The 25,060-nt window shown below is 36.5% G+C and overlaps 1 protein-coding gene across 2 annotated transcripts in view; it reads right to left on the reverse strand.

Moving 5' to 3' along the window:
- LRRC7 (leucine rich repeat containing 7) overlaps positions 1-25,060 on the reverse strand; it is a 455,066-nt gene that overhangs the window by 71,993 nt on the left and 358,013 nt on the right. The window contains exons 18-22 of one of the 2 annotated variants that reach the window (XM_065928441.1): positions 23,307-23,418; positions 22,913-23,093; positions 19,569-21,249; positions 15,606-15,746; positions 3,944-4,063 (exon numbers count right to left, since the gene is read on the reverse strand). In XM_065928441.1, coding sequence (XP_065784513.1) covers positions 3,944-4,063; positions 15,606-15,746; positions 19,569-21,249; positions 22,913-23,093; positions 23,307-23,418 — 2,235 coding nt within the window. The remainder of the gene's footprint in view (positions 1-3,943; positions 4,064-15,605; positions 15,747-19,568; positions 21,250-22,912; positions 23,094-23,306; positions 23,419-25,060) is intronic. The other variant, XM_065928451.1, reaches the window with a different exon arrangement.

Consider the following 25,060-nt stretch of genomic DNA (forward strand, 5'->3'; position numbering starts at 1 on the left):
TTGGATCAGTGAGATGTAAAAAGAGGCTTGTTGGGGGATTTAGGGAAGAAAGGCTTTGCTTGTAAGAGATAGCTACTGGAAACTTGATTCTCTCTCCTTATAAACTTGAAAGAGGAAGCTTGTTATCTTCAACTGTCATAGGTAGTCATCTGATAATTATGAGAGCAACCAATTTTAGGACAGAACCAACAATATGAATGGAAGAGTGGAGAGGGGAAAAATCCCAAGCATTTAAAATTATCTCTGTTGTTCAGTTGTCAAGTCCAACTGTTGGCGACCCTGCAGCATGCCAGGCTCCTCTGTCCTCTACTATCTCCTAGAGTTTGCTCAAGTTCATGTCCACTGAATTGGTGAGGCTATCTAATGATCTCATCCTTTGCTGCCCTTTTTTCTTTTTGCCTTTAATCTTTCCCAACATCAGGGTCTTTTCCAGTTATCTAACTGAAGATTAGTCTGAGGTTCAGACTAGATTTTGTCTACTTATATTAGCTAAATATTTCTTTAATGTTCGATACTAAAATTTTCTATAGCTTGTGGTAGAAAAAACCTTATTGATAAAATCTTTAACCATTTCTTCTCTGTAATTCTAAGAACATGTCATAAGTTCGTGTTCCATGGAGCTCTGTATCTTCTATCTTATTCATGACTCAGTTATGACTTATGTTTTAATGCTTGCTAAGTTTGTATCATCAACTAAGATTTCTCTCCTGAAAAATATGTCTAAATATCCACTAAAAATTTCCACTCAGATTTTCTAGAAGATACCTCAAATCAACATTTTAACTTTTTTTTGTTGCACAGCATAGTATGTGGACTCTTAGTTTCCTGAGCAGGTAATGGACTCCTGCCTCCTGCTTTGGAAGCATGGTGTCTTAAGCATTGGCCTTCCAGGGAAGACTTAAATCAACATATTAAAACGTAAACTCCCTTCCTCTCTTCCACTTCCAGTTGTTACTCTTTTTGTCATCCCACCTCAGTGAATAGCACATCATGACTCATACAAATTAGAAATTGGTTATCAATCTTAGAACTATTATCTGTCTTTTATGCCCTATGTACAATCACAAGATCATGTTGACTCTGTCTTTTAAGAATATACTAAATCTTTGCATTTTCTCTCTACCACTCATCGCTTCCATTCACTCTCCCTTGGATTACAAGAGAAGCTTTGTAACTTGTTCCATGGCCTAAAATCTTTCTCCTTTCCAATTCTTTCTCAGAAAACCTGTCAAAGTGCTCTTCAGATAAAAATTTAATGATGGCTCTCCCCAACACTTCTTCCCATTTCTTTCAGGATAAAGCTCAGCATAGTCTGGTTTAAGCTTATACTCCTGGCCTTATTTTCACACAATCCTTCTCTCTTAACTTTCTTCAATTTCTTTACTGAATAGGGATGTCCTTTCCAGGTGCTCTCCCAGCCCTGCATTCCATCCTCACAGGACTGTATTTATCTGCAGTGCTGGATATTGCTCAATAGGCAGATTAATAACATGTATAACACCTGCAAACCAGGATATTAACAATTATTTTGGGTAAAATAATTTGACATTTAATGTATATTTTTTAAAAAGCACTGAAGCATTCATCAAGGGAAAAAAATCACTTAAGTTACAAAGAAAGCATGTGATTGTGTAGAGTGTATGTTATGAAGCACAATTACAAAATGAACATTCATAAGCTTAAGAACTAGAGTGCACTTTGGAAAACAGTGTGGAGATTCCTTAAAAAACTGGAAATAGAACTGCCATATGACCCAACAATACCACTCCTGGGCATACACACTGAGAAATCCAGATCTGAAAGAGACACGTGCACCCCAATGTTCATCGCAGCACTGTTTATAATAGCCAGGACATGGAAGCAACCTAGATGCCCATCAGCAGATGAATGGATAAGGAAGCTGTGGTACATATACACTATGGAATATTACTCAGCCATTAAAAAGAATTCATTTGAATCAGTTCTAATGAGATGGATGAAACTGGAGCCCATTATACAGAGTGAAGTAAGCCAGAAAGATAAAGATCATTACAGCATACTAACACATATATATGGAATTTAGAAAGATGGTAATGATAACCCTATATGCAAAACAGAAAAAGAGACACAGAAGTACAGAACAGACTTTTGGACTCTGTGGGAGAAGGCGAGGGTGGGATGTTTCGAGAGAACAGCATGTATATTATCTATAGTGAAACAGATCACCAGCCCAGGTGGGATGCATGAGACAAGTGCTCGGGCCTGGTGCACTGGGAGGACCCAGAGGAATCGGGTGGAGAGGGAGGTGGGATGGGGGACCGGGATGGGGAATACATGTAACTCCATGACTGGTTCATGTCAGTGTATGACAAGACCCACTGCAATGTTGTGAAGTGGTTAGCCTCCAACTAATAAAAATTTTAAAAATTAAAAAAAAAAAAAAAAAAGAACTAGAGTGTAAGAACCACAATTCAGCTGAAGAAACAGAATACCGCTACTATCAGCTTCCTCCCTGATCATCCTATCCCTAGATCCTATCTCTTTAGAGACAACCATAATCCTAAATTTTATGCTAACCATTCCCTTATAAAAAGTTTTCTCACTCATATACTTATGCCTAAATAATATATTTTAGTTTTACTTGTTTTTGAGACTTATAAATATGGAACTCCTTTTAATTGATTCAGTTGCATTTGCTCTATATTTTGCTTTTGATGTGTGCCACCACCTGAAACTTGTTCCTCACTCAAACTATGCTTCTAAAGTTTATATATGTTATCCTAATTGTAGCTAACAAGTGTTCATTGCTGCAAAATATTCCTTTGTGTAAATAACAGAATTTACTTTCTCACATTTCTTGTAATAGACAGTTAGGTTTATCCAGTTTTCTACCATTGTAAGCTTTACAAGTATCTTGAATGACATACACAAGAGTTTTGCTAGGATATCTTAGGAGGGCAATTGTTGGAATGTTGGATACATTCATATTCAGCTTTTATAAGATAATTTATTGTCAATGTGATTGTGCTTTATACTCTTTCAAGAAGTATAAAGGAGCACCCACTACTCTTAAACTCGGAAACAACTTATATTTTCATACTTTTAATTTTTGATAGTCTAGTAGGTTTAAAATAACATCTTTTGGCTTTTTCCTGATTGATAAAAAGTTCAGTTTTAATATTAATTTACTCTCCCAATTGCTTTTATTTTTACCATACTTTTGGTATTGTGTTATCCATCTTTTCATATTTTTTGTAAGAGTTTTAAAAAATATATTCTGGATTATTAGTCTCTTGTCCTTCATATATGTTGCAGTTATCTTCTCGGTTAGAGCGTTCTTCTTACTCCTTTTATGGTGATTTAATATGAAGTATTATAATCACCTACTTATCACTCAGCCTATCTCACCAGACTAACAGGTTCTAGAGGTAAGACACCATACTATATCTTATTCATTTCTGTCCTCTAACATCCAGCGAGACCTCAACACATAGAAGTGCTGCTTCATACATACAGTTGCTCAAGTGCTGAATGAATGAATGACAGGATGAATGAGTTGCTATGATTTTACAGGAGGTGAATCAATCATTTAGTGGTCAAATTTCATTTTATACAAATTGGTTACACTATGCTGCTGAATCAGAGTTCAGAAAGTATACACTACACAATTTCCTGTACTTGTACTTCAAAGGTGGGTGTCAGGCATTAATAAGAGGTGATAAATTTTCAAAGAGGTGGCAGGATATTGTTTATAAAAATTCATTACCAGCTCTGAACACTTGGCAATATTCACTTTTCATTTTTTTCAACACACTTACAGTTAGCCAAACTCCCTATTGTGGGATAGTATTTAGCCTAAATTTATCACAAAGTTAGAAATGATGTTAAGACACAAGATATGGATTACATATTACAATGGATATGCAAGGTTCATGGTTTGTGCCATTAATTTGAAATTGGTTACCTTTTTAGTAATGGTGTCCGGAGGTACATCCCGCCTCCCAAGAGGATAAGGATTCCATTGGCCACTAGGAGATACATCTTCTTGTCCATTGTCTAAAATGTTGCTTTGCTGGGACGGGGTCTATTGCAAAAATGGTATGGCATTCTTTAGTGATGTAATAGAAGTTTATCATAGTTTTCTGAAAAGAGTCCCTAATGATTATGGTAAAATTACTTTTTTTTTAATTGCAGAAAAACATATATCCTAAACTGGAGGTACTTTTATCCACTATTTACTTGGTAAGAATTGTAAATTAACAGCTTTTTGGAAGCAAGGAGAAATTCAATTAAAATAATCATCTTAGAGTTATTTACTGAATTTTAAAGAGAAGTTTAAATTTGCAGTACTGGAATAAAAATAATCAGAATAAAATTAACCAATTGTTACAAACCACATTTAAAAGTTGCTTAACTTACTTCTTTAGTAGGATCTTAGCATTTAGAATATAAAGTGAAACCATATAATACATAGTATGTAACTTCTAATATTCCAAACCATAATCTAAAACAAATTTTACAAGGCTGTAGTGATTCTGGGAAAATGTGTCTTGCACTAATCTACAATGATGTTAACACTAGCATAGTGTGAGATTCATGGTACTATGACATTATCTATAGATCACTTAGAGGAAAAACTAACACATAAAAAGTTTTGAGCTGTTAGAATTTTGGTTTAAATAAATCATAATTGTTTTGATTCCAAATTTATTTGTGTAGATCATTTATATATTAAAAATTAAACTCTTCATATATATTTTATTTTTGACTGGTTTACTGCTTATTATTTTTTTAACAAATAACAATACTCCTGTCTCTGTTATTATTACTATAGATATTTTGGGAGGCATTTGTAATCTGGTCTAAGTAACAGAAGGTAATCATACACCAAGAGAAAGACAGTTTCCTATGGAGGGCTAAAGTAGTGGGATATTTTTCCTGTCAAAGCAGATTAACTTTTTGCATAGACTTTTTTTCCTCTAGCCTATAGGATATACAAGTACTGCCTGATTTTCTGGGGAATTCTTATGTGGTGAGATATTATAATCAGTGTTTCTTATGTCATTTACCCCACATATTTTGGAGGATCCCTACAGATAGAGAAAGTCTGGTTAGAGAGCGTAGGTGCAGTTCTCTGTGTGAAGAATTGTCCTCCAACCCTGGAATGAGAGAACTGGGCCATTCTCTTCGTAATATGGTGCAGATGCACTGCGTGTCAGGCTTCATCCAGTTATATTGAGTGGTCCTAACTGTTCTCCTTTACAAAACAATCATATAATGATGCTATCTACATTTTGATTACATGCATTTTTAAAAAGCCTTGCTTGGAACTGTTAAAAATAATATTTACTATGACAAAATTAATTAAAATCAGGTAAAATTTTTCTGGGGTCTAGTGGATACAGTGAAAGTAAGGAAATAATTCAGTTTTCTTATATTTTGACTGTGTGAATTCCTTTTTCATGAGTATCCGAAATTATGAAAAAAGAGAAAAAAGGTATTGAATTGAGGCTCCTGGGTTAGTTAGGAATGAATTTACCTGTGTTTGCTTGAAAATAAGATATAGGTTAGCATATTTAAGAGGACTTCCCTGGTGGCTCAGACATTAAAGCATCTCCCTACAATGCGGGAGACCCAGGTTTAATCCCTGGGTTGGGAAGATCCCCTGGAGAAGGAAATGGCACCCCACTCCAGTACTCTTGCCTGGAAAACCCCATGGACGGAGGTGCTTGGTAGGCTACAGTCCATGGGGTCACAAGGAGTTGGACATGACTGAGTGACTTCACTTTAACATATATAAAGTATTTATTACTTGAAAATAACCAGACAGCTCTTCAGTGACCATCTGCCTGATTTCAAGCATTAATTTTCTAATCTTTATCTTTTAGAGATGAATGTTTGTACATGCCCACACATAATTTTTCTAGCTATTATTATGACAAATAAAATTCTCAGAATTAAGCAGTTAAAACACAACTATGCAGAGTGGGCATCACTGAGCAGTTTTCTTTTTGAATTTTTAGGATGCATGTTGCTGCTGGTTTGATTTCTCTGCCAGGAAAGTGGGATTATAAATATGTTCAACTAGCTCGGTCTGTGGAACACAGAGTTTTGCAAGGTGGCCAGAATTAAGCACAAATAATCCTTTTTGCCTCCACTGCATTCCCGTCTTTATCACTATTTCCTCCACTAAACTTCCGCCAGCTGCCCTGACATGACTCTTAGTCACAGAGAACAACTGAAATTGCAAGATTCTTTTTAATGTTAAAAAAAGCGAAAACCCTTAGTCAAAATCCTAAGATCATGATGATATAGATTCTTCATTCATTTACCAATTAATCTTTCTCTTTTTAAAATTAGAACTAACAACTACACCAATTTCTGTATGTTACAGGGGCCAAAGAGAACATAAATACACAGACACATGGAAAAAAAAAAATACTTTGACTAGACAACAAGAGTAAAGGAATTTCCTGAAAGCAATTTCCTTTATTCATTTCCAGAATGCTCTGGCTCCTTTGTTTCTCTTAAGTGAGACACCAGAGGAGTGACTTCAGTTTTCAAATGTGGAAATATTGGGAAAACATTTATTTATGTTTGGGAGGGAGGAACCCAAAAGAGAATTATGTAGTAGTGGGTTCACATTCTTTCTCAAAAGGAATGAGTATAGCTATTTACCGAAAAAATACTTTCAAAAAAGTGCTCCTGAACTGTCCAAAAATGCAGCTGTTTAGTTGTTTAAATTTTATGAAACATTAAAAGGAGCAACCAAAAAGTGTAAAAAGAATAATGAAGCTTTCATTTATTATTTCAAAGAACAAAATCAATTGAGTTCAATTTTCATTCAGTTATTTTTAGTATCACATTCAAGTTATTTTTTTAGATACTTAAAAAAATTAAGAATTAGCCTTTTCCTCACCACATATAACCAATTAAACATAAAATATGTTGAAAATCTTCACAATATAGCATTTCTTCAGCTTCTAAATTATGCAGATCCTTAATATTTCAAAATAAAAGAGAAAATGGTCAATGTGATTTACTTAAAAGTCAGAAATTACACTTGTTAAGAAATTCAGTAATGCTAGAAGTTCTGCTGAACAGACACTAGTTTGAAAAACGACTGCAAACATTTGCAGATTTAACATTTGTGATTTTGACTACTGCGAATGATCACAAGCCTCCATTGGAAGAAGTAACTTCTGATTTTGCTGAGACATAAATGTGCATGAATATATGTGTCTTTGTTTGTCTATATCTGTGCATGTACAAGATGTATATGAGTGTATGCATGCATGTGTGCATATATGTGCCTCTATGTGAGTATATGTGTATGTACAGGATTCACATATATGAGTAAATGGGCTTAGCTGTTACAGAAGGTTTGCTCTTGACTGTAAATTGATGGGGGCATTGCAAGCTTGGGAAATTAACTTATGGCAATTAGCTGGAAGAATTCTATCAGAGTAGTATTAGAATTTGGCACTTTACAAAGGTCTTGGGATATATTACTTAAGAACTCAAGGATTATTTTGTTTAGTAATTGGCACATAGTTCACAAAGGCACACAGTTAAAAAATGTGTTGAAAACAACTTTCCCCAAAGTATTTTCAGTGAAATTATTGTTATATTATTCTTTTTCTGAAAAATAGTAGGTCATAAAGACAAATATACATCAGGCTTGAATCTACATCATTATGATTTCACAGATCTCAATCTGAAGATGGTAATGTAATATCTAGATGATCTTTAAGCTATTGTTTCATTATAACGGTGAGGAAGCATCTGTATGAGTACAAGATTATTTTGGTAGTTTTCCTCACAGTCTATGAGGAATTATGTGGATTTACAAACTGAAGGATTTTTTTCATAATTAGAAAGATAAGTGAGTCCTTCGTGAGTGATAGGTAGCCAATAATAGATGCAGCAAAATCAAGAGAAATTATGGGCATAAATTAACCCAAGTTTCTACATAAATCTTGCTTTGCTTTCAGCAAACAAAACAGAACTGGAATTAAATAAATAACCCTTGGAACTCGGGTGAATGAATACATGTTGGGTACTGGAACTATCTGATCCTGAGTAATCTGCATATATCTATAAGAAAGGACATTAGAAATTTAAAGAGTTTATGTGCAAACATTGCCTAATTCAATGAGAGTAGAATGAGCATCAACTAATAAAAGAGTGAGGTCATCTTCTTCCAGGCAAAATTATATTAAAATATTATTTAATATATGTTCCCATAATTTCAACTTCTCTTCCCCTGAAATTATAATTTATATTAGTGTCTGCTTCAATAGCCAATAAGTAGTAGGAGCTATGGAATAATATTATGGTGGTAGAAGTTAAAAAAAGAACAAGAAAAAATGATCAATTTCTCCAGTGCAGAAGAGACCACACTATTTATACTGGCAGCTGGATACCTGCAGATAGTGTGTTGGAAAAGGCAAGTGATTTCTTTCCTAGGCTTGCATATCTCTGGAGCAGCAGTAGCATGGATGATTAACTTGCAATTTTCTTAGGTTCACAACCTTTGGTCTTTTATTGCTACCAAACATATTTCTTGGTGATACTGAGTGCTCAGGAAATGCAAGCATATGTTGAAGAATGGAAGTTAACTATTAGCAATTTATTAAACTCAGCTAAATAAGAAAGTACTGTTTTTATAGCCCATAGGGGATGATTTGGGCTGTGATATATTTTGGATTAGTTAATACATTCTATTTGTGTATTCTTTTGTGTTTCCTATTCTATACAATGGTGATAATACTTCCATTTGGGGTTTTTGGTGAGGGTTGTGTGAAAAAATACATTTAAAGTATCTCATAGTACTAGGTACATAGTAGATTTTCAATAAATCCTAGTCTTTACTCTTCTCCTCTCAAGATATCTATTTTTCCCACCATTAATGTGGATAGTAAAAATGACAGTTTGAACTGACATTTTACAATATTATATTTCTTTTGATAACATAAAATTTCAAGATATTAGCTAAGTTCATTTACAACAGAGCACATCCAAAGAAGCACACTGAACCATCAATAAAGTCATAGAAAGCTACTTTAAATGCTTTTTGGAGAGGCAGTTATAAATGAGAAATGAATAAATGAATGAATAAGTGAATCAATAAATAAAGACAGAATACTAATAATTTATAATTCAATAGCGCATGTGTATGTCTTACATGTTTTGGTAATAAGTACTATTAAATTTTTTAGGAAATTAGAATAAGCATCAAAAAATGAAAATATTAAAAAAGAAATTAAATTTATCAAACCAATTTTTGTGGCTTTTATTTGCATTCTGTTAATATCAAGAGATTCTATAAAGTTACCATAGAAACTGTAATTTACTATTTACAGTACAGAAAGTCTATATTTAGCTTGTAATCCATGAAAAGTGTATAATACTAGACTTGGAATATAAGAACATAAAAAAATAGAAATATTCAAAACATGTAACAAAATCTGGGAGAGACTTTTCTTCTTTTTATTCACATAAATATTCATTGTTTAAATGCTTTCTCAAGTGCAGAGTTCTTTAATCTTCATCAAAAAACAGTTATATACTCTAACTAGTTTATTTCAAGTTAGCTTAAAGGAAATTTGGGGAAAAAAAGAATTAGAAACATTTTGGTAGCCTTAAAAAAAACAAAGCAGCAAACCAAAAAATAAAAACCAAACAAACTGCTGGTCCAGGACTTCAGGTAGTATTAATACAAATAGCACCTTTTTGTCAATTACCATGAGGGAGTGGAGAGGTAGCAATCACACAAAGGTGCTCTTTCTGGGTACATAACTTGCAAAAAGACAGTTTCAGTGTAACAGAAAAAATACAAAAGGATTCTCCTTTCTCCTAATTACAAGAAGTTAAGTCTTGCCAGCAGAGAGTGGGGCACAGGCCTGGATTTCAGCTTCTGAATATTCCCTGGCAAAAGCACCATCTATAAAAAACGGATGCTGCAATTCCCTATCCAGTGCTTAACTGGCAATACATGAAAGCATTCGTTTCAGTCCCTTAGGACACTTCATTCATTCCTTCTAGGACAACTCAGCGTCATTTACCATAGCACATAAATAGAAAGGCAGTGTTATCATCCAGGAATTTTATGAATAAAAAGACAGCTCCAGTATTTTCAAGGGAGAATGAACAGTTTTGTTAATTTACCTATTGAAAATGTTTATATTTTGATCTTACTCTATATTTTAGTGCAATTCTCATGGCTAACAATCATTTAGAGCCTCTCATGATATTTAAATAGCTGATGCTAATATTTATTATCTTAAGTGATAAGGTGAAAGTGTCATAATAGGTTTTTATATATTTGTAAATCAAAGGAAAATAATTTTTGCCTATCTCCTTTCCTGGTGAGAAGAGTTCCAGGAAATTGAGCTTCAGTCATAGGACTGATTATCAATGGGTCAGTGGAGCCAGAAGGGAGACTCTGAGAGATTGTACCTCAAGAAAGGTTAACCTTAAAGTTTCCCAGGAAAACCAAACAAATTTTATAATTAAGAAGTTCTGTGGGAGAGATGTATCCGAGCACAAAGGCAAAAGGGCGGAGACCTAGGTTGGAAAGAAAGGAGTCCCTGGAGTAATTTTGAAACTGATTAAGCATCCGGTGCAAACACCTGATAATGTTTTGCAATAGTAACAGGGGAGGAAAGTTGTCCAGATGCCTAAATACCTACATTTTATAGGTCTTAAAGTGATCATTTGGGTCATATAATAGTTTGGGGGCAATGCAGTAGTAACCCTGTTTCTTTTCCATCCTCGCCTTCTCTTTTCTCTTATTGTTATTGTTGCTGTTTTTGGTATGAATGAAAAGTGTCAGTTGCTCAGATGTGTCAGACTCTCTGTGACCCCATGGACTAGCTGTCCATGGGATTTCCCATGTAAGAATACTGGAACGGGTAGCCATTTCCTTCTCCAAGGAATCTTCCCAACCTAGGGATCGAACCTGGGTCTCCCTCATTGCAAGCAGTTCTTTACCATCTGAGCCACCAAATAATAAAGTATTAGTGATAATTCATTTTGAGATAGGGTATTTCAATACTTGATATTCTTTTTTGATGTGAAGCTGGATGGCAGCACAGTAATTTATTTATATTGAAGTATAGTTGATTTGGGGCTTCCCGGGTGGTAAACAACCTGCCTGCCAATGCAGAAGACATAAGAGATGTGGGTTCGATCCCTGGGTTGGGAAGACCCCCTGGACACGGGCATGGTAACCCACTCTAGTATTCTTGCCTGGAGAATCCCATGGACACAGAAGTCTGGCAGGCCATAATCCACAGGGTCCTAGGTTGGACATGACTAAAGTGACTTAGAACACAGGCACCATAATTGATGTACGACATTAAGTTAGTTTTAGCTGTATGCAAAGTGATTCAGTGCTACATATGTGTGTGTCTACATACATGTATTTTTCAGTTTCTTTTCCATACTTTTTTATTCTTGGTTTGCAATTTAATACAGTTTCCAAAGAGAATTCCTTTAGATCATCTCTTTGCTCAATTGGGAAGTTTGCAATATCTCCAAGTATTATAATTCTGCAACACTTCTGTTACAGATCATCTTGTTGCTGCTTAGTTTTTAAGTAGCGCCTGCTTCTTCTGTGACTCCATGGATTGTAGCCCGCCAGGCTCCTCTGTCCATGGAATTTCCCAGACAGGAATACTGGAGTGGGTTGCCATTTGCTTCTCCACAGGATCTTCCTGACCCACAAATCAAATTCGCATCTCCTGCATTGGCAGGTGGATTCTTTATCACTGGGCCACCAGGGAAGATCTGTGCCACCCATAGATAATCTTAGAGCTACAGCAGAATGGGAAAGACTAGAGATCTCTTCAAGAAAATTAGAGATACCAAGGGAACATTTTATGCAAAGATGGGCACAATAAAGGACAGAAGTGGTATGGACCTAACAGAAGCAGGAGATATTAAGAAGAGGTGGCAAGAATACATAGAAGAACTGTACAAAAAAGGTCTTTATGACCTGGATAACCATGATGGTGTGATTACTCACCTAGAGCCAGACATCCTGGAGTGTGAAGTCAAGTGGGCCTTAGAAAGCATTATTACAAACAAAGCTAGTGGAGTTGGTAGAATTCCAGCTGAGCTATTTCAAATCCTAAAAGATGATAATGTAAAAGTGCTGCACTCAATATGTCAGTAAATTTGGAAAACTGAGCAGTGGCCACAGGCCTGGGAAAGGTCAAAGAAGGGTAATACCAAAGAATGTTCAGTTGCACAGTTGCACTCATTTCACATGCCAGCTAAGTAATGCTCAAAATCCTTCAAGATAGGTTTCAACAGTACACGAACTGAGAACTTCCAGATGTTCCAGTTGGATTTAGAAAAGGCAGAGGAACCAGAGATCATATTGCCAACATCCACTGGAACACAGAAAAAGCAAGGGAATTCCAGAAAAACATCTGCTTCAATGACTACACTAAAGCCTTTGACTGTGTGGATTACAACAAATTGTGGAAAATTCTTAAAGAATTGGGAATACCAGACCACTTTACCTGACTCCTGAGAAACCTATATGCAGCTCAAGAAGCAATAGTTAGAACTGGACAGGAACAATGGACTGGTTCCAAATTGGGTAAGAGTATATTAAGGCTGTATATTGTCACCTGGCTTATTCAACTTATATGCAGAGTACATCAAGTGAAATGCTGGGCTGGATGAAGCACAAGTTAGAATCAAGACTGCTGGGAGAAATATCAATAATCTCAAATATGCAGATGACACCACTATAATGGCAGAAAGCAAAGAGGAACTAAAGAGTCTCTTGATGAAAGTGAAAGAGGAGACTGAAACGCTGGCTTAAAACTCAACATTCTAAAATTTGAGATCATGGTATCTGGTCCCATCACTTCATGGCTAATAGATGGGAAAACAATGGAAATAGTGACAGACTTTATTTTCTTGGGCTCCAAAATCACTGAGGACAGTGGCTGCAGCCATGAAAGTAAAAGACGCTTTTTCCTTGGAGGAAAAGTTATGATGAACATAGACAGCATATTAAAAAGAAGAGACATCGTGTTGCTGACAGAAGTCCGTATAATCAAAGCTATTGTTTTTCCAGTAGTCATGTATGAATGTGAGAGTTGGACCATAAGGAATGCTGAGTGCTGAAGAACTGGTGCTTTGGGAACTGAGGTGTTGGAGATGACTCTTGATAGCTGCTTGGACTGCAAGGAGATCAAACCACTCTATCCTAAATGAAATCAACCCTGAATATTGATTGGAGGGACTGATGCTGAAACTGAAGCTCCAATACCTCAGCCATCTGATACGAAGAGCCAATTCATTGGAAAAGACCCTGATGCTGGGAAAGATTGAGGGCAGGAGGAGAAGGGGATGACAGAGGATGAGATGGTTCGATGGCATCACTGATTCTATGGACATGAGTTTGAGCAAACTCTGGGAGATGGTGAAGGACAGGGAGGCCTGGTGTGCTGTAGTCCATGGGTTTGCAAAGAGTCAGACACAACTGAGCAACAGAACAACAAGAATAGTTAATGAATCCATTCTATAGGGTACCCCAAACAACATCATAAAATTAATATAGCAGCAAAGAGGTACTTAATTTACATTTGGAGAATACTGTACACAATGAGAAATAGTGCTTCAAGTGTATTACCATTTTTCAGGCACTGAAATGAAAGTCGCTCAGTCACGTCCAACTCTTTGTGACCCCATAGACTATACAGTCTGTGGAATTCTCCAGGCCAGAATACTGGAGAGGGTAGCCTTCCTCTTCTCCAGGGGATCTTCCCAATCCAGGGATTAAACTCATGTCTCCCGCATTGCTGGCGGATTCTTTGCCAGCTGGGCCACAAGGGAAGCCCTTTCAGGCACTGAATATGTATATATTATTCTATAGATTGACAAGAAACTAAGGGCAAAAAACTAAGTAAAATTAGGGGCTGTCCATACAATAATTTCAGGGAGTTCAAACAATATCTTCTTTCATACCAAGACCTCTCTAATCTGCTCTTTGCATTCTGAAATTCGATCATTGTAACTTAAGAGTTTGATTTCTATTTAATTGACAAGTCCTCCAGGAAAGTTGTCTGTTTAAGTTGGTGATAGCTCATCTGTTCCTTAGTGCAAATGAGTTTCAAGGCCCTTATGAACTTTGGTTTTTTTTTAGGGCAGAGGATGAACCCTAAGCATCTAAGAGGACATGAAGAACAGGCTCCATTAAAGGAGAGGCTCCTGTGAAAGGGGTCTTACTGACAGTAGTGTGCTGGAGCCAACAACACTCAGTCTCAATTCTGAGTTCAGTGACGTCAATTTACCACTTTGAAATTTCTCAGAGTGAGTGTTCTGTCACTGACATAGGCACAGACCACAGATCAGGCTTTTTTCTTCCTGGAGAGACTTTTGCATACAATACTGGCTCTGCAACAGAAGACTGAGGACAGAGAAAATAACTTACAGAAATTCTCAATTAAGTCAGTTTTTTTTAAGTGATCATGGGTGATTAAAAAAAAAAGCTATGAATAGAAATGTCTTGTTGATTTTATTACTCTCCTCAGAGTAGGAAGCAAAGTATCCAGAGTTAGGGACTGTTTTTAAGACTAATTTGACAATAAAACATGAGTTTGAGGTCTTATCACATTCATTTCACTGGGAGGGTAGTTTGTTCCATATGTTCATTAATTGATTAAGAGAAGAGGGTTTGGAGGCTTCCATCATTCCATTATCCTTACTTTGGCATGGCTTTTTTTTTTTTTTTTTTATAAAAACTTACTAGGTTAATGACTACATTAACAATATAGTTATAATGGCATATTGTGTGAAAATGACTCATTAGTCTCCACTGAAATGCAACTCAGACAGATTGCATTAGTCAATTTAAACAGGTAAAATGAACATTTTTTGTTTTGTCTGAATAAAACAAGCAGAAATTCCTTGGACAATGGAAATATTTTCTCTTATCATATATGCCCTTTCAAATGAGTCTACATTTTCATTTAAAACCATGTCAACTTGCTACTCTCCCATTAACCTAGGATGAGTAAAAATTTGCTAGTTAAGCCACAAATTTGTTTCCCATGTTTTACTTCTGTTTAATCTTTCCCACAAAAAAATGGGCTAAAGAAGCTTTTAGAAGTGCTAATGACTTAATTGTTATTCTAACCTAGGGCTCTAGGACTTTTCCAACTAAAATCCAATCATAATTTCTATTTCTGTTCTCAGAATGCATCAGTAAGAGAGTATAGGACTGTCTCCAAAAAAGCAAAAAAAAAAAAAAAAGTCAACATGTGTATATATACATATACACATACATGAAAGAAAGAAAAGCAAAGAATAAAAGAAAAAGAAAATGAATAATAAGAAAAATGAGTCTTGAAGCAACACAAGAAGCCATGTACCTGCTCAATCCAAAAAGCAAAGTTGTTAAGTAAGAACCTGATAATCGGTCTCGCTATCAATATTCATTTAGCAGCTAAGAGTATGAGCTCTACATTATTTGCCCTTATGCTTTTTGGACTCCCGAGAGTCTGTAAGCAGGATCGTACATACAGCCTAAACACATTACGTGAACAAACAACATTAATTGGCTTTGGTATGCTGACACATGTAGGGCAGTCCATACTTACTTTCTGAAGAGGTAGTTCTTGTAGATCAAATTTAGACTTAGTCTGCAAGTTTAAAGTCATGCTTCTGCCTGCATGCATTGCTGAAATACCTCCATAGGGCAGCATGCCAAGGTTAACTGTGTTGTGTTTGTAAGCAGCATTCTGAGTAGAGGAAATAATCATGTGACAGGATGTGAACACATGCTCAACAAACTGATTATTACATGAACATGTTTAAATTGATAACATTTAACTTTATGCAGGCAAACGGTAACTTTCTTTTTTAAACATGCACTTGATCAGACAGAAGCATACAGTAAACAGTGTTAGTTATGAACATAATGAGTACCATCCAAAACTACAGAAAAGACAAAAAGCAAAGATAACATTCTGTTTTACATCTGTTGCTATCTCATAGGCACAGAACCTATCTCTTATAATATCATGATTGTAGTGACTCTGGACAAATGTTTATCAGTGGTGATCTATTAATTCAAAATTTCAAACAGTGAGGTCTTAAATTTTGTCAGCTGCAAATCTCACGGTCTCTTTCACATTGTGAGATTAGCATACACGAAAGACAAATACTAGCTTCTAATTCTGCTTTAAAACTGATGCCCTGTGAAGTTAAAATGAAAATCAGTCACTTTTATTTCTGTCTTACAGGCATAATTATGGCAACTCAGAAAAAGAGGTGGTCAAAAAGTCATTCAATCTGACCAGTGGATGATTGAATTTATTAATTTAGTTAAACTACTCATTTTGTATGTGAATCCAAATATTCTTTTGTTGTTTCTTAAAAATTACATTTTAAACTGATGAAATTTCATAATGAAAGTAAAGGAACTATGCTTTGAATTATTAATGCTGTTTATCTGATATACCTAAACATTTATAGAATATTCTAGTGATATCTGCACTGTGGCTACCCTTCAGTAAGTGCATCTGAAGTTATTCCAAGTGGTTCAGTTTTTTTCTATAGAACTTCATTTAAAAATTGAGTCATTTTGCATATCTTGTCATCAGATGGTTTTCATCAGTATAATCTCTAATTTCCACCTACCTTGAACAATAACTGACAGCATTTGGCCCTTTTAATTAATTTTTAAAAATCTATAGAAGTTAACTTAGTACACTTTTAAAAATAGAATATTATTGAACATTAACAGGAGACAGTTATTCTACTCTGAGGGCATTATTTGCAAAGAAATGATTTTTAGGATCAGAGTTTCGTCAACTGAAAGACGATTACACCCCTGATGGTGAGCTGTCAACCAATCATATTTGTTATGGATCCCTGATTATCTCATTCAGAGAATTTTTTTCATTGTCACCGTGCCAAAGTTGAGAAGGACTCTGAACATTTCAAGCTAGCACTTGAAGGATTCTTTAAGGTTTAAAATGACCTCAGTCTTGTGCTCTCTCAGCAGCTATGGAAGAGTAGCAGTCTTAGACATATGGGTTCACGTTTTACTATCTCTCAGTCAAGTGGGGTTCTGTAATGGAAGCATGAGCCTTGAGTCAAACCAAAGGAGAAAACGAGCACCTTTAATCTATGGCAGTACTCAGAGCTGCCTCTCCAAGGTCAACACCAAGCAAGGTCTTTAATCAACATTATGGAGAGCTGTTAAGCCTATCCAATGTCTAGGATTCTAGGCGGTTCTCTTTTATAACGAATGGACAAAGATCTTGTAGTTTCCAGTGTAACTGTTTGATTCCCAGAGTTCAAATCACTCAAATAAATTTTACTGGGAAGGAAGCAAGCTGTGCAATCTCACTTTGGGCAGAATGTTAAATACCACGATACAGAACTATTTTTACATAATAAGTCTGTGCTCCAGTACCCTGAATTTATGTTGTATGTAAGTTTTAAGTAAGATACAACCTGAATAACTCAGCAACTTGATTGAGAGAGGGAAGAAGTTACTTAGAGAAAGGAGTAAGAGCTTTCAGGATCTGATGGCTTGAAGCAGTACTCTAAGCTAATTTACTTTCTTTGAATTAAATGAGAAGCTATTGAACATACACTGAAATTGCTCTGAAAAATGAAAGACAAACTGAGGAAATTATAAACAGACAGGGGATATGTGAAGACTAATTAAAAAGGGAGGCGTTGTCACAACAAGGGAAAATACATACAAATTCACTTTTAGTTATCTGCATCTGAGATAGGCAGGGTCTCTAGAATTCTGCTGATCTAAATACCCCTCCTCCAGTCCTATTTTCCTCCCTCTGAATTCTTGCTCCAACTAGGGGAGATGCTTACTTTTCAGCAGCTCTGATCAAGGGAAATGAAACATTTATCTGGGAAACTAGTAAATAAATGATAGTACCAAATACTTAAAATTTTGTCTTTTTTTTTCATTATCTGTTTTCATTCACTCCTTTGTTGCCTCAATTTACTAGTCATTGTATATATGCTCCAAAAAGCTTCTGATAACCTTTCTCGGCTAATTCATCTTACCCTGTTATGTATGGTCGTGTCTACACAAGGCCAGAGTTCCCAAACTGTATTGTTTTATCTGGCCCCAGATATTTTCACCCTTCAAGTTATCTGTCTACATGGAGGGTAAAACTTGAAGTAAGGAATGATGACAACCGACCAGGTGTCTCCCATTGACACCCAGTCATGAGGCTTTGATGAGGCTCCCTTCAATGGGACTGAGCACACCTATTTGAAACAGACATTCTGATGAAATATTTTGCAAGGCAGAACCAGTTTCCACATTGAGAAACTAACACCCACATTTATTAGTTCATTATTTTCCTATTAATAATTGTTTTTCTTGTCATGTAGACACGACCTACAAACAATATAATTATTTTAAAAGAGTACACCTGAAATAAAATTCACCATTAAGAAAATATATAATAAATGCAATGACCTATGCTTTTAATAGCTTTAACTAAAACTATTGAGTGAAACATTCTAATGGTATATTATTACCAAGATCCCCAATATACACTGAGCACTGAAACCTAGAAAATCAGAACAAAAAACCCTATTTTCACAAACGAAGTTTTAAGATTCTAAGGTCAATGCCAAGTACACAGAGCCCTCTACACCAAAGCTATAAAGTACACTCAGTGGTGATGGTCAATTGATCATAGTTCTAGAAAATGAAATACCAGATTTCTCTTAGAGAGACATAAACAGCAACAAAAATACAATTCAGGCCTTACAGCAATTTTTTTTTTTTACTCTCTTCAATTGCTATGCATTCTATGATTTATTGTGATTCAATTTTAACTGAATTGGGATTATTTTCCTCTTTTTGCTGCAATATACACACACTAATTTGTATGTTTATAGTCTTCATAAAGACATCATCTATTTTTGTTGTCTGTAGTATGATTAGAATTTAAACATTTCTTTCTATATGAAAACCAACATTCTAAATGGCAAGATTTTCATTAAACAAAGTAATGTGTGGGAGGGCATTCAATCTCTGCTTATTTTATTTTTCTGTTTCTTGCTGGGAAGATTATTGCTCATTAGAAGTAACAACTTTAGGAGTCCCATAGCAGTAACTATATGCAGATTCTATAAACAAATTAGGTCTGACTTCAGGATATGTGAGTCTGTGCAGAAAGGAGCAGAATATTCACTTTTTATGGATTCAATAAAAATAATTTTCTCTAGGTCACTAGAGAACAGTTTCATGTCCTAGGAGAGGCATTTTGCCTTCATGGCTAGAAAGCAATTGAAGCACCATCCCATATAACAGAGTTGAATTCTTTCTCACTAACCACTTTTAGGATAGTTTTGATAAATAATTGACCTACAAGTTATGAACTCTCGAAGAGCATTAAACAGTATCCACGAAAAACTCTTATGATCAATTTCCCCACATATAAAGATAAATAAAAGGCTCATCATCTATTCATTCATGTAGTTCATGCTTCACTACATGTGCTAAGAAATGCCAGCAAAGTAAAACTAAAGGCAGGAGGGATATTCTTACAGAGAAATGCCAGACATACCCTGTCTAACCTTCTAGCTTCTATATGTCTAAGCAGCTGTTGTCTCCAGTCTGCAGGCATTTTAGCACAGCTCTCCTCTCCCTTGACAGGAGTGGGCCTCGTCTTTATATCACTGTTATCTGATGACTTGTCACCATAGTTACCCAAGTTATAGTCAGATGGTATTTTTTCCAAAAGAGCTGCCATAGTAGGCCTAGCTGAAACTGGCCTGGTCTGGGAGGCACCGTAACTCTCTGTACTGTAGCTTCTTGCAGACAATGGCCTCCTTTGGGTAAGGTTTTTAACTGGAAAACTTCCCGCCTGAGCTTTCACTTCTTGATATGAAGGGTGTTCGTCTTCATACCTGCCATTCCGTTTCAGGAACTGGGACTCAGTCACTGAAACGCTGCTTTGGCGATCCAGACCACCCCTATACGGGGGTCGGCCATACCTATCACTCGGAGTGAGCTCATGAGGTTCACTGACCCTTCTAAACATGGCCATTTCTGTAGAGCTCGCCAGGGAGTCAGCTCTCCTCAAGAAGCCTGCCCTGGCGCCTTGACTTGCAAACTGGGCGTTGACCACAGCATCTTCATTAACAGATGGCTGGGAAAATGAAAATATTTGCTCCACTGGTGGGTATCCTCGGTAAGCTCGAGGACTAACCAAATCCTTGGCGATGTTTTTCCCGGGTTGCTGCACGTACTCAGAATTGTGTTGAAAAGGGGGCGGTATCCTCTTTTCCGCTTTAACTTCCACCGCTCCTTGGGGATTGAAGCTTTGGTCAAACTGATAGACTTTTTTGGTCATGGACGCTTTCTGTTGCTGAGGCCCCTTACTGCTTCCGTAGGTGAGCATCTCATCATCCAGCATCGGGACCGACTGGCTTCGAGACATACTGGCCATACCATGCTCCGATCCCAACATTTTGTCAGGTCGTTCATGACTTCCTAAGTGATCACTCCCAGTAGCATAGTTTTCTAATGGGATGTTATAAACCTTGTATGTACCAATGTCAATCTCATCGATACTCTGTGACTTTTTGAATTTATTGGACTTGATATCTTTCATTAGTGGGGAAAGTCTCTCTGTGCTCTTGCTCATCGAAATAACACCTTTAGAAGAGTCTGGGCGGCAGTGGATTTGAGAAAAGACATTACTGAGACTCCTGTTGGGATTAGAATCGTGGTACTCCCATGGTACTCCTGGAGAAAAAGGACTCGGTATTTCAGTAGATTCCTTTATGTGTTCTTTCCTTTCAGGCAATGGGCTGGTGGTAGGGGTTGTCTCTAGTTTGGAAGGGAAAGCAGTCCTGTCTTCAAAGGGACTGGGGGTTCTGGTCCAGTTCTGCCAAGGGTTGGAGGGAGGCACTTCTGTTTCTGGGGTGTGTCTGTGTGTGGACTGCTCGAGTTCCAGAGGAACACCAACAATCCTGTCCTGCCTAATCAAAGGCCTGCGGCCGTGAGAGGCCGCGCTTCTGGCCTTCGAACTCAGCAGGGGATTATTGCTGGCGTTCTCGCCTGTGGTCTCCTCGGCAACGAACCCCGTGTTATCGTAATGGGAGCCGTCCGGCCAGTTGTCGGTGAATGCGTCACTCATGGGCAGCCTGTCGGGACGCGGTGGTAGGTTCCCTGGGGGGACAGCCTCCCGCTGGCTGAGTAATGGCTTTGCATCAAGAGGCTGTGGGAAAGATTGTGCCATCCTGTGAACACAATGGGAAGAAGAAACATGAAAATGAGGAAGAGCTGGGTCTTTGCCAGAAAGAGAACAAGCTGGCAAGAATACCAGCATCCTTTGTTCAACTGATCATTCAGCCACACTTCACTTATGATTAAGAATAGCATTATCATTTCATGTCCAAAAAAATCCACCCCTTTACCCTGATCTAACTTTTATTTCTTCTCAGTTACCACCTTCCAGTACATATAGCTTACTTACCTATTATATTTATTGCACATTGCCTTGTGTCCCCTGCAGGATGTAAACTCATGAGGGCAGAGGTTTTTTTCTCTTCATGAGTAACATAGTGCTTGGCACATGGTAGGTACTAAGTACATATTTGTCAGATGGAGGAATGAATGAATAAATGAGTGAATGAAGAAATACAGATATTTTCAGTAATGGTCCTGAAACCTGTCTTATAATTAGAACTACCTGATTCTTGGCCTCCATCTCTGGAATTTCTGATTCAGTACATTTCTAAACTATTGGTTGAGGGTACCTTTCTTATCAATTTTTGGTATATTGAATAAATTCAAATTGTCTTCAAATAATATATTTGAGGGGCAGGTATTGGAAGACATTAAATCCATTGTATAGTGAATGCATTCACATATCTTTTTCTAGAAGGCAAATTAAATTATGAGTTTTGGTCATTGGTATGTTTATTCCAGTGACCACAGTATCTCTAGATGATGCCCATTTTTCTAAGTTTATTTTAAACCATTTGCTTACTAAACATATCAAATTATATATCTTTTATTACAGCCTTTTAAGTGCTTTCACTAATTGAAAAAAAAAATGCATTTAGAAGGCATTTTCCAAAAGTACCTAAATCAGTCTCAGCTTGTATGACAAATAATAAATTTATAAACTGAAAGAGTTAAATTTTTATCATGGACATGAATGAGTAGAAATAGTCATTCATTAATTACTAAAGAACATATTGCAAATGGTATTGATAGTATCAGTAAAATCTGTGTGGAAGTCATTGATTATCTCATATGACAATTTTTATTTTCTATTTCTAGTGTGAAATATAGCAACAAGCTATAAAACAAAGGAATCAGAACTGGGCAAATGCTACTTCTTTGAGTCACTTTATTGCCCTTTTTCATTTATGGCTTTTGATCTTCATATATCTGTAAAAATGAAAGTAGTATAGAGTAGAAGACATTTTGGAAAGATTAAACACTTTTACTTACATTCTAATTTTCCCATGTGGTGGTAAAATGATGATGATGAAGAGGCTGATGCAAAATTTATTGAGTATTCACTTTGTACTTGGCACTTAGTGCTTTCCATGCATTTTACTCTAGTTGATAACACCATTTTGGATGGTGAACGCCCAAATGTGTCACAATTATGTAATGATGCAAACACAACTTTTGATTAATTATTTTTGGTTCCATCCTCTCAATCTGTTAATCTCTTACCATCTCTCCCATAAACAATGGTTTTGCTTCACAAAATGGATTCATCTGCTCTTGGAAATTCCCAGCAGGACTACACTTGCTTACCTGCCCCTTAGGTCTTCTATGCCACTCATGTGCTGAACGCAATTCCCAAATTAGGAAGATTCCATTTTTTAAAAAGTTGCTGAAAATAAGCATTTGGGGACAGAAAAGAGGGAATTCTAAACACACCTGTTACCCCACAAAGAATTATGTACTGCATCTTTAGCTGTTGTCTGCAAGGACCCCACTTTAACCCGGGTGTTAGAGGATCCTGAGGAAGCCTGGGAAGGTGAGTAGTCTGAGTAAGTGCCTGAGGAAACACTGTTATTCAGACAGTGAGTTTTGTCAACTTCAGACTCATCAGTTGATTCTGAAATGTAAAGGGAAAAATATTATAATGCTATGAACATTGACAAGTATAAACAGAAAAGCAAGTATGAAAAATAGCATACCAATGAATGTTAGAAATACATATTTATAAAATATTTCTATAGACGATGGTGGTGTATCATAATTTACAACTGGTGATTTGTCATGCACATGCATTTGTGGCATATTTTCCACATCAGGTTCACAATGTTACCTTTTTTGTCCTTCCCTAGCAGAACAAGTTTGGGTGGGTACAGAGGGGTCTCAGCTAATGAAGGGTGAAGTTCCCCAATCCTCATTTCATTAGCTGGATGAACAAAAGAATCCTGAGAGATATAATAATATAGGACAAGGAAAGTAAACATTTAAATACTGGTTAACCAAGAAGGCAATATCTTTATTTGGCTCAGATATAATGGGACTCTAGAATCTAGTTCACTGTGGCACGCTAGGAGAAGTGAATCATATGTATCTCTGAGGTAAGCACTAAAATGTTTTGTTTTTCTATAAATGAGTTCATTTATCCCTCAAACATTTTTTGAAAGCTATTTATATGTCTTGCACTGTGCGAAGAACTGCAGAGTTTCCAAAGAAAGACAAAATGTCACCCATGCCCTGCGGGAATTAACAGTCTAGTTACGGAGTTAGATATAACTCATAAACAGGATTGAATTATGATAAGTAATATATAAGATATAATACATAATATATAAGATAGAAGCATGTAAGAGTTCTAAGGGGTGAACTCTTTTAGAGTTCTAAGTGGAAAGTATACACTGACAAACTAGATTTTTTTTGGATTATTAACAAAGTTAATGCACAACTGGGTCTATTTTAACCACCCATCTCTCTCTCAATGCCTACTGTTTCCCCAGTGATCATCTGTTTCTTTAGTTCTGTCATGCCTTCTTCCTAAGATTTCTGGTTTTCTCATGATCAATCTAGCCTGCTAAATCTTCACTCTAAATCCATTCACTGAGTGTAATGAACAATACTGGTATAATAATATAACTTCATGACAAATACTCATATTTAAAAAACCAATGGATTTTAAACTTCTGTAGCAAATTTGAAAAACTCAGCAGTGGCCACAGGACTGGAAAAGGTCAGTTTTCATTCCAATCCAAAAGAAAGGCAATGCCAAAGAATGTTCAAACTACCACACAATTGCATTCATCTCACATGCTAGAAAAGTAAAGCTCAAAATCCCCCAAGCCAGGATTCAACAATAAATGAACCATGAACTTCCAGATGTTCAAGCTGGATTTAGAAAAGGCAGAGGAACCAGAGGTCAAATTGGCAACATCCATTGGATCATTCAAAAAACAAGAGAGTTCCAGAAAACATCTATTTCTGCTTTATTGACTATACTAAAGCCTTTGACTGTGTGGATCACAACAAACTGTGGAAAATTCTTGAAGACAGGGGAATACCAGACCACCTGACCTGCCTCCTGAGAAATATATGCAGGTCAGGAAGCAACAGTTAGAACTGGACATGGACCAACAAACTGGTTCCAAATTGGGAAAGGAGTATGTCAGGGCTGCATATTGTCACCCTACTTATTCAACTTATATGCAGAGTACAGCATGAGAAATGCTGGGCTGGATGAAGCACAAGCTGGAATCAAGATTGCTGGGAGAAATATCAATAACCTCAGACATGCAGATGACACTCCCCTTATGGCAGAAAGTGAAGAAGAACTAAAGAGCCTCGATGAAAGTGAAAGAGGAGGGTGAAAAAGTTGGCTTAAAACTCAACATTCAGAAAACTAAGATCATGGTGTCCAGTCCCATCAGTTCATGGCAAATAGATGGGGAAAAAATGGGAATAGTGAGAGATTTTATTTTGGGGGGGCTCCAAAATCTCTACAGATGGTGACTGCAGCCATGAAATTAAAAGATGCTTACTCCTTGGAAGAAAAGCTATGACCAACCTAGACAGCACATTAAAAAGCAGAGGCATTAC

The sequence above is a fragment of the Muntiacus reevesi genome, chromosome 1 (assembly GCF_963930625.1).
Source record: "Muntiacus reevesi chromosome 1, mMunRee1.1, whole genome shotgun sequence".
In the NCBI taxonomy this organism is placed as follows: Eukaryota; Metazoa; Chordata; class Mammalia; order Artiodactyla; family Cervidae; genus Muntiacus; species Muntiacus reevesi.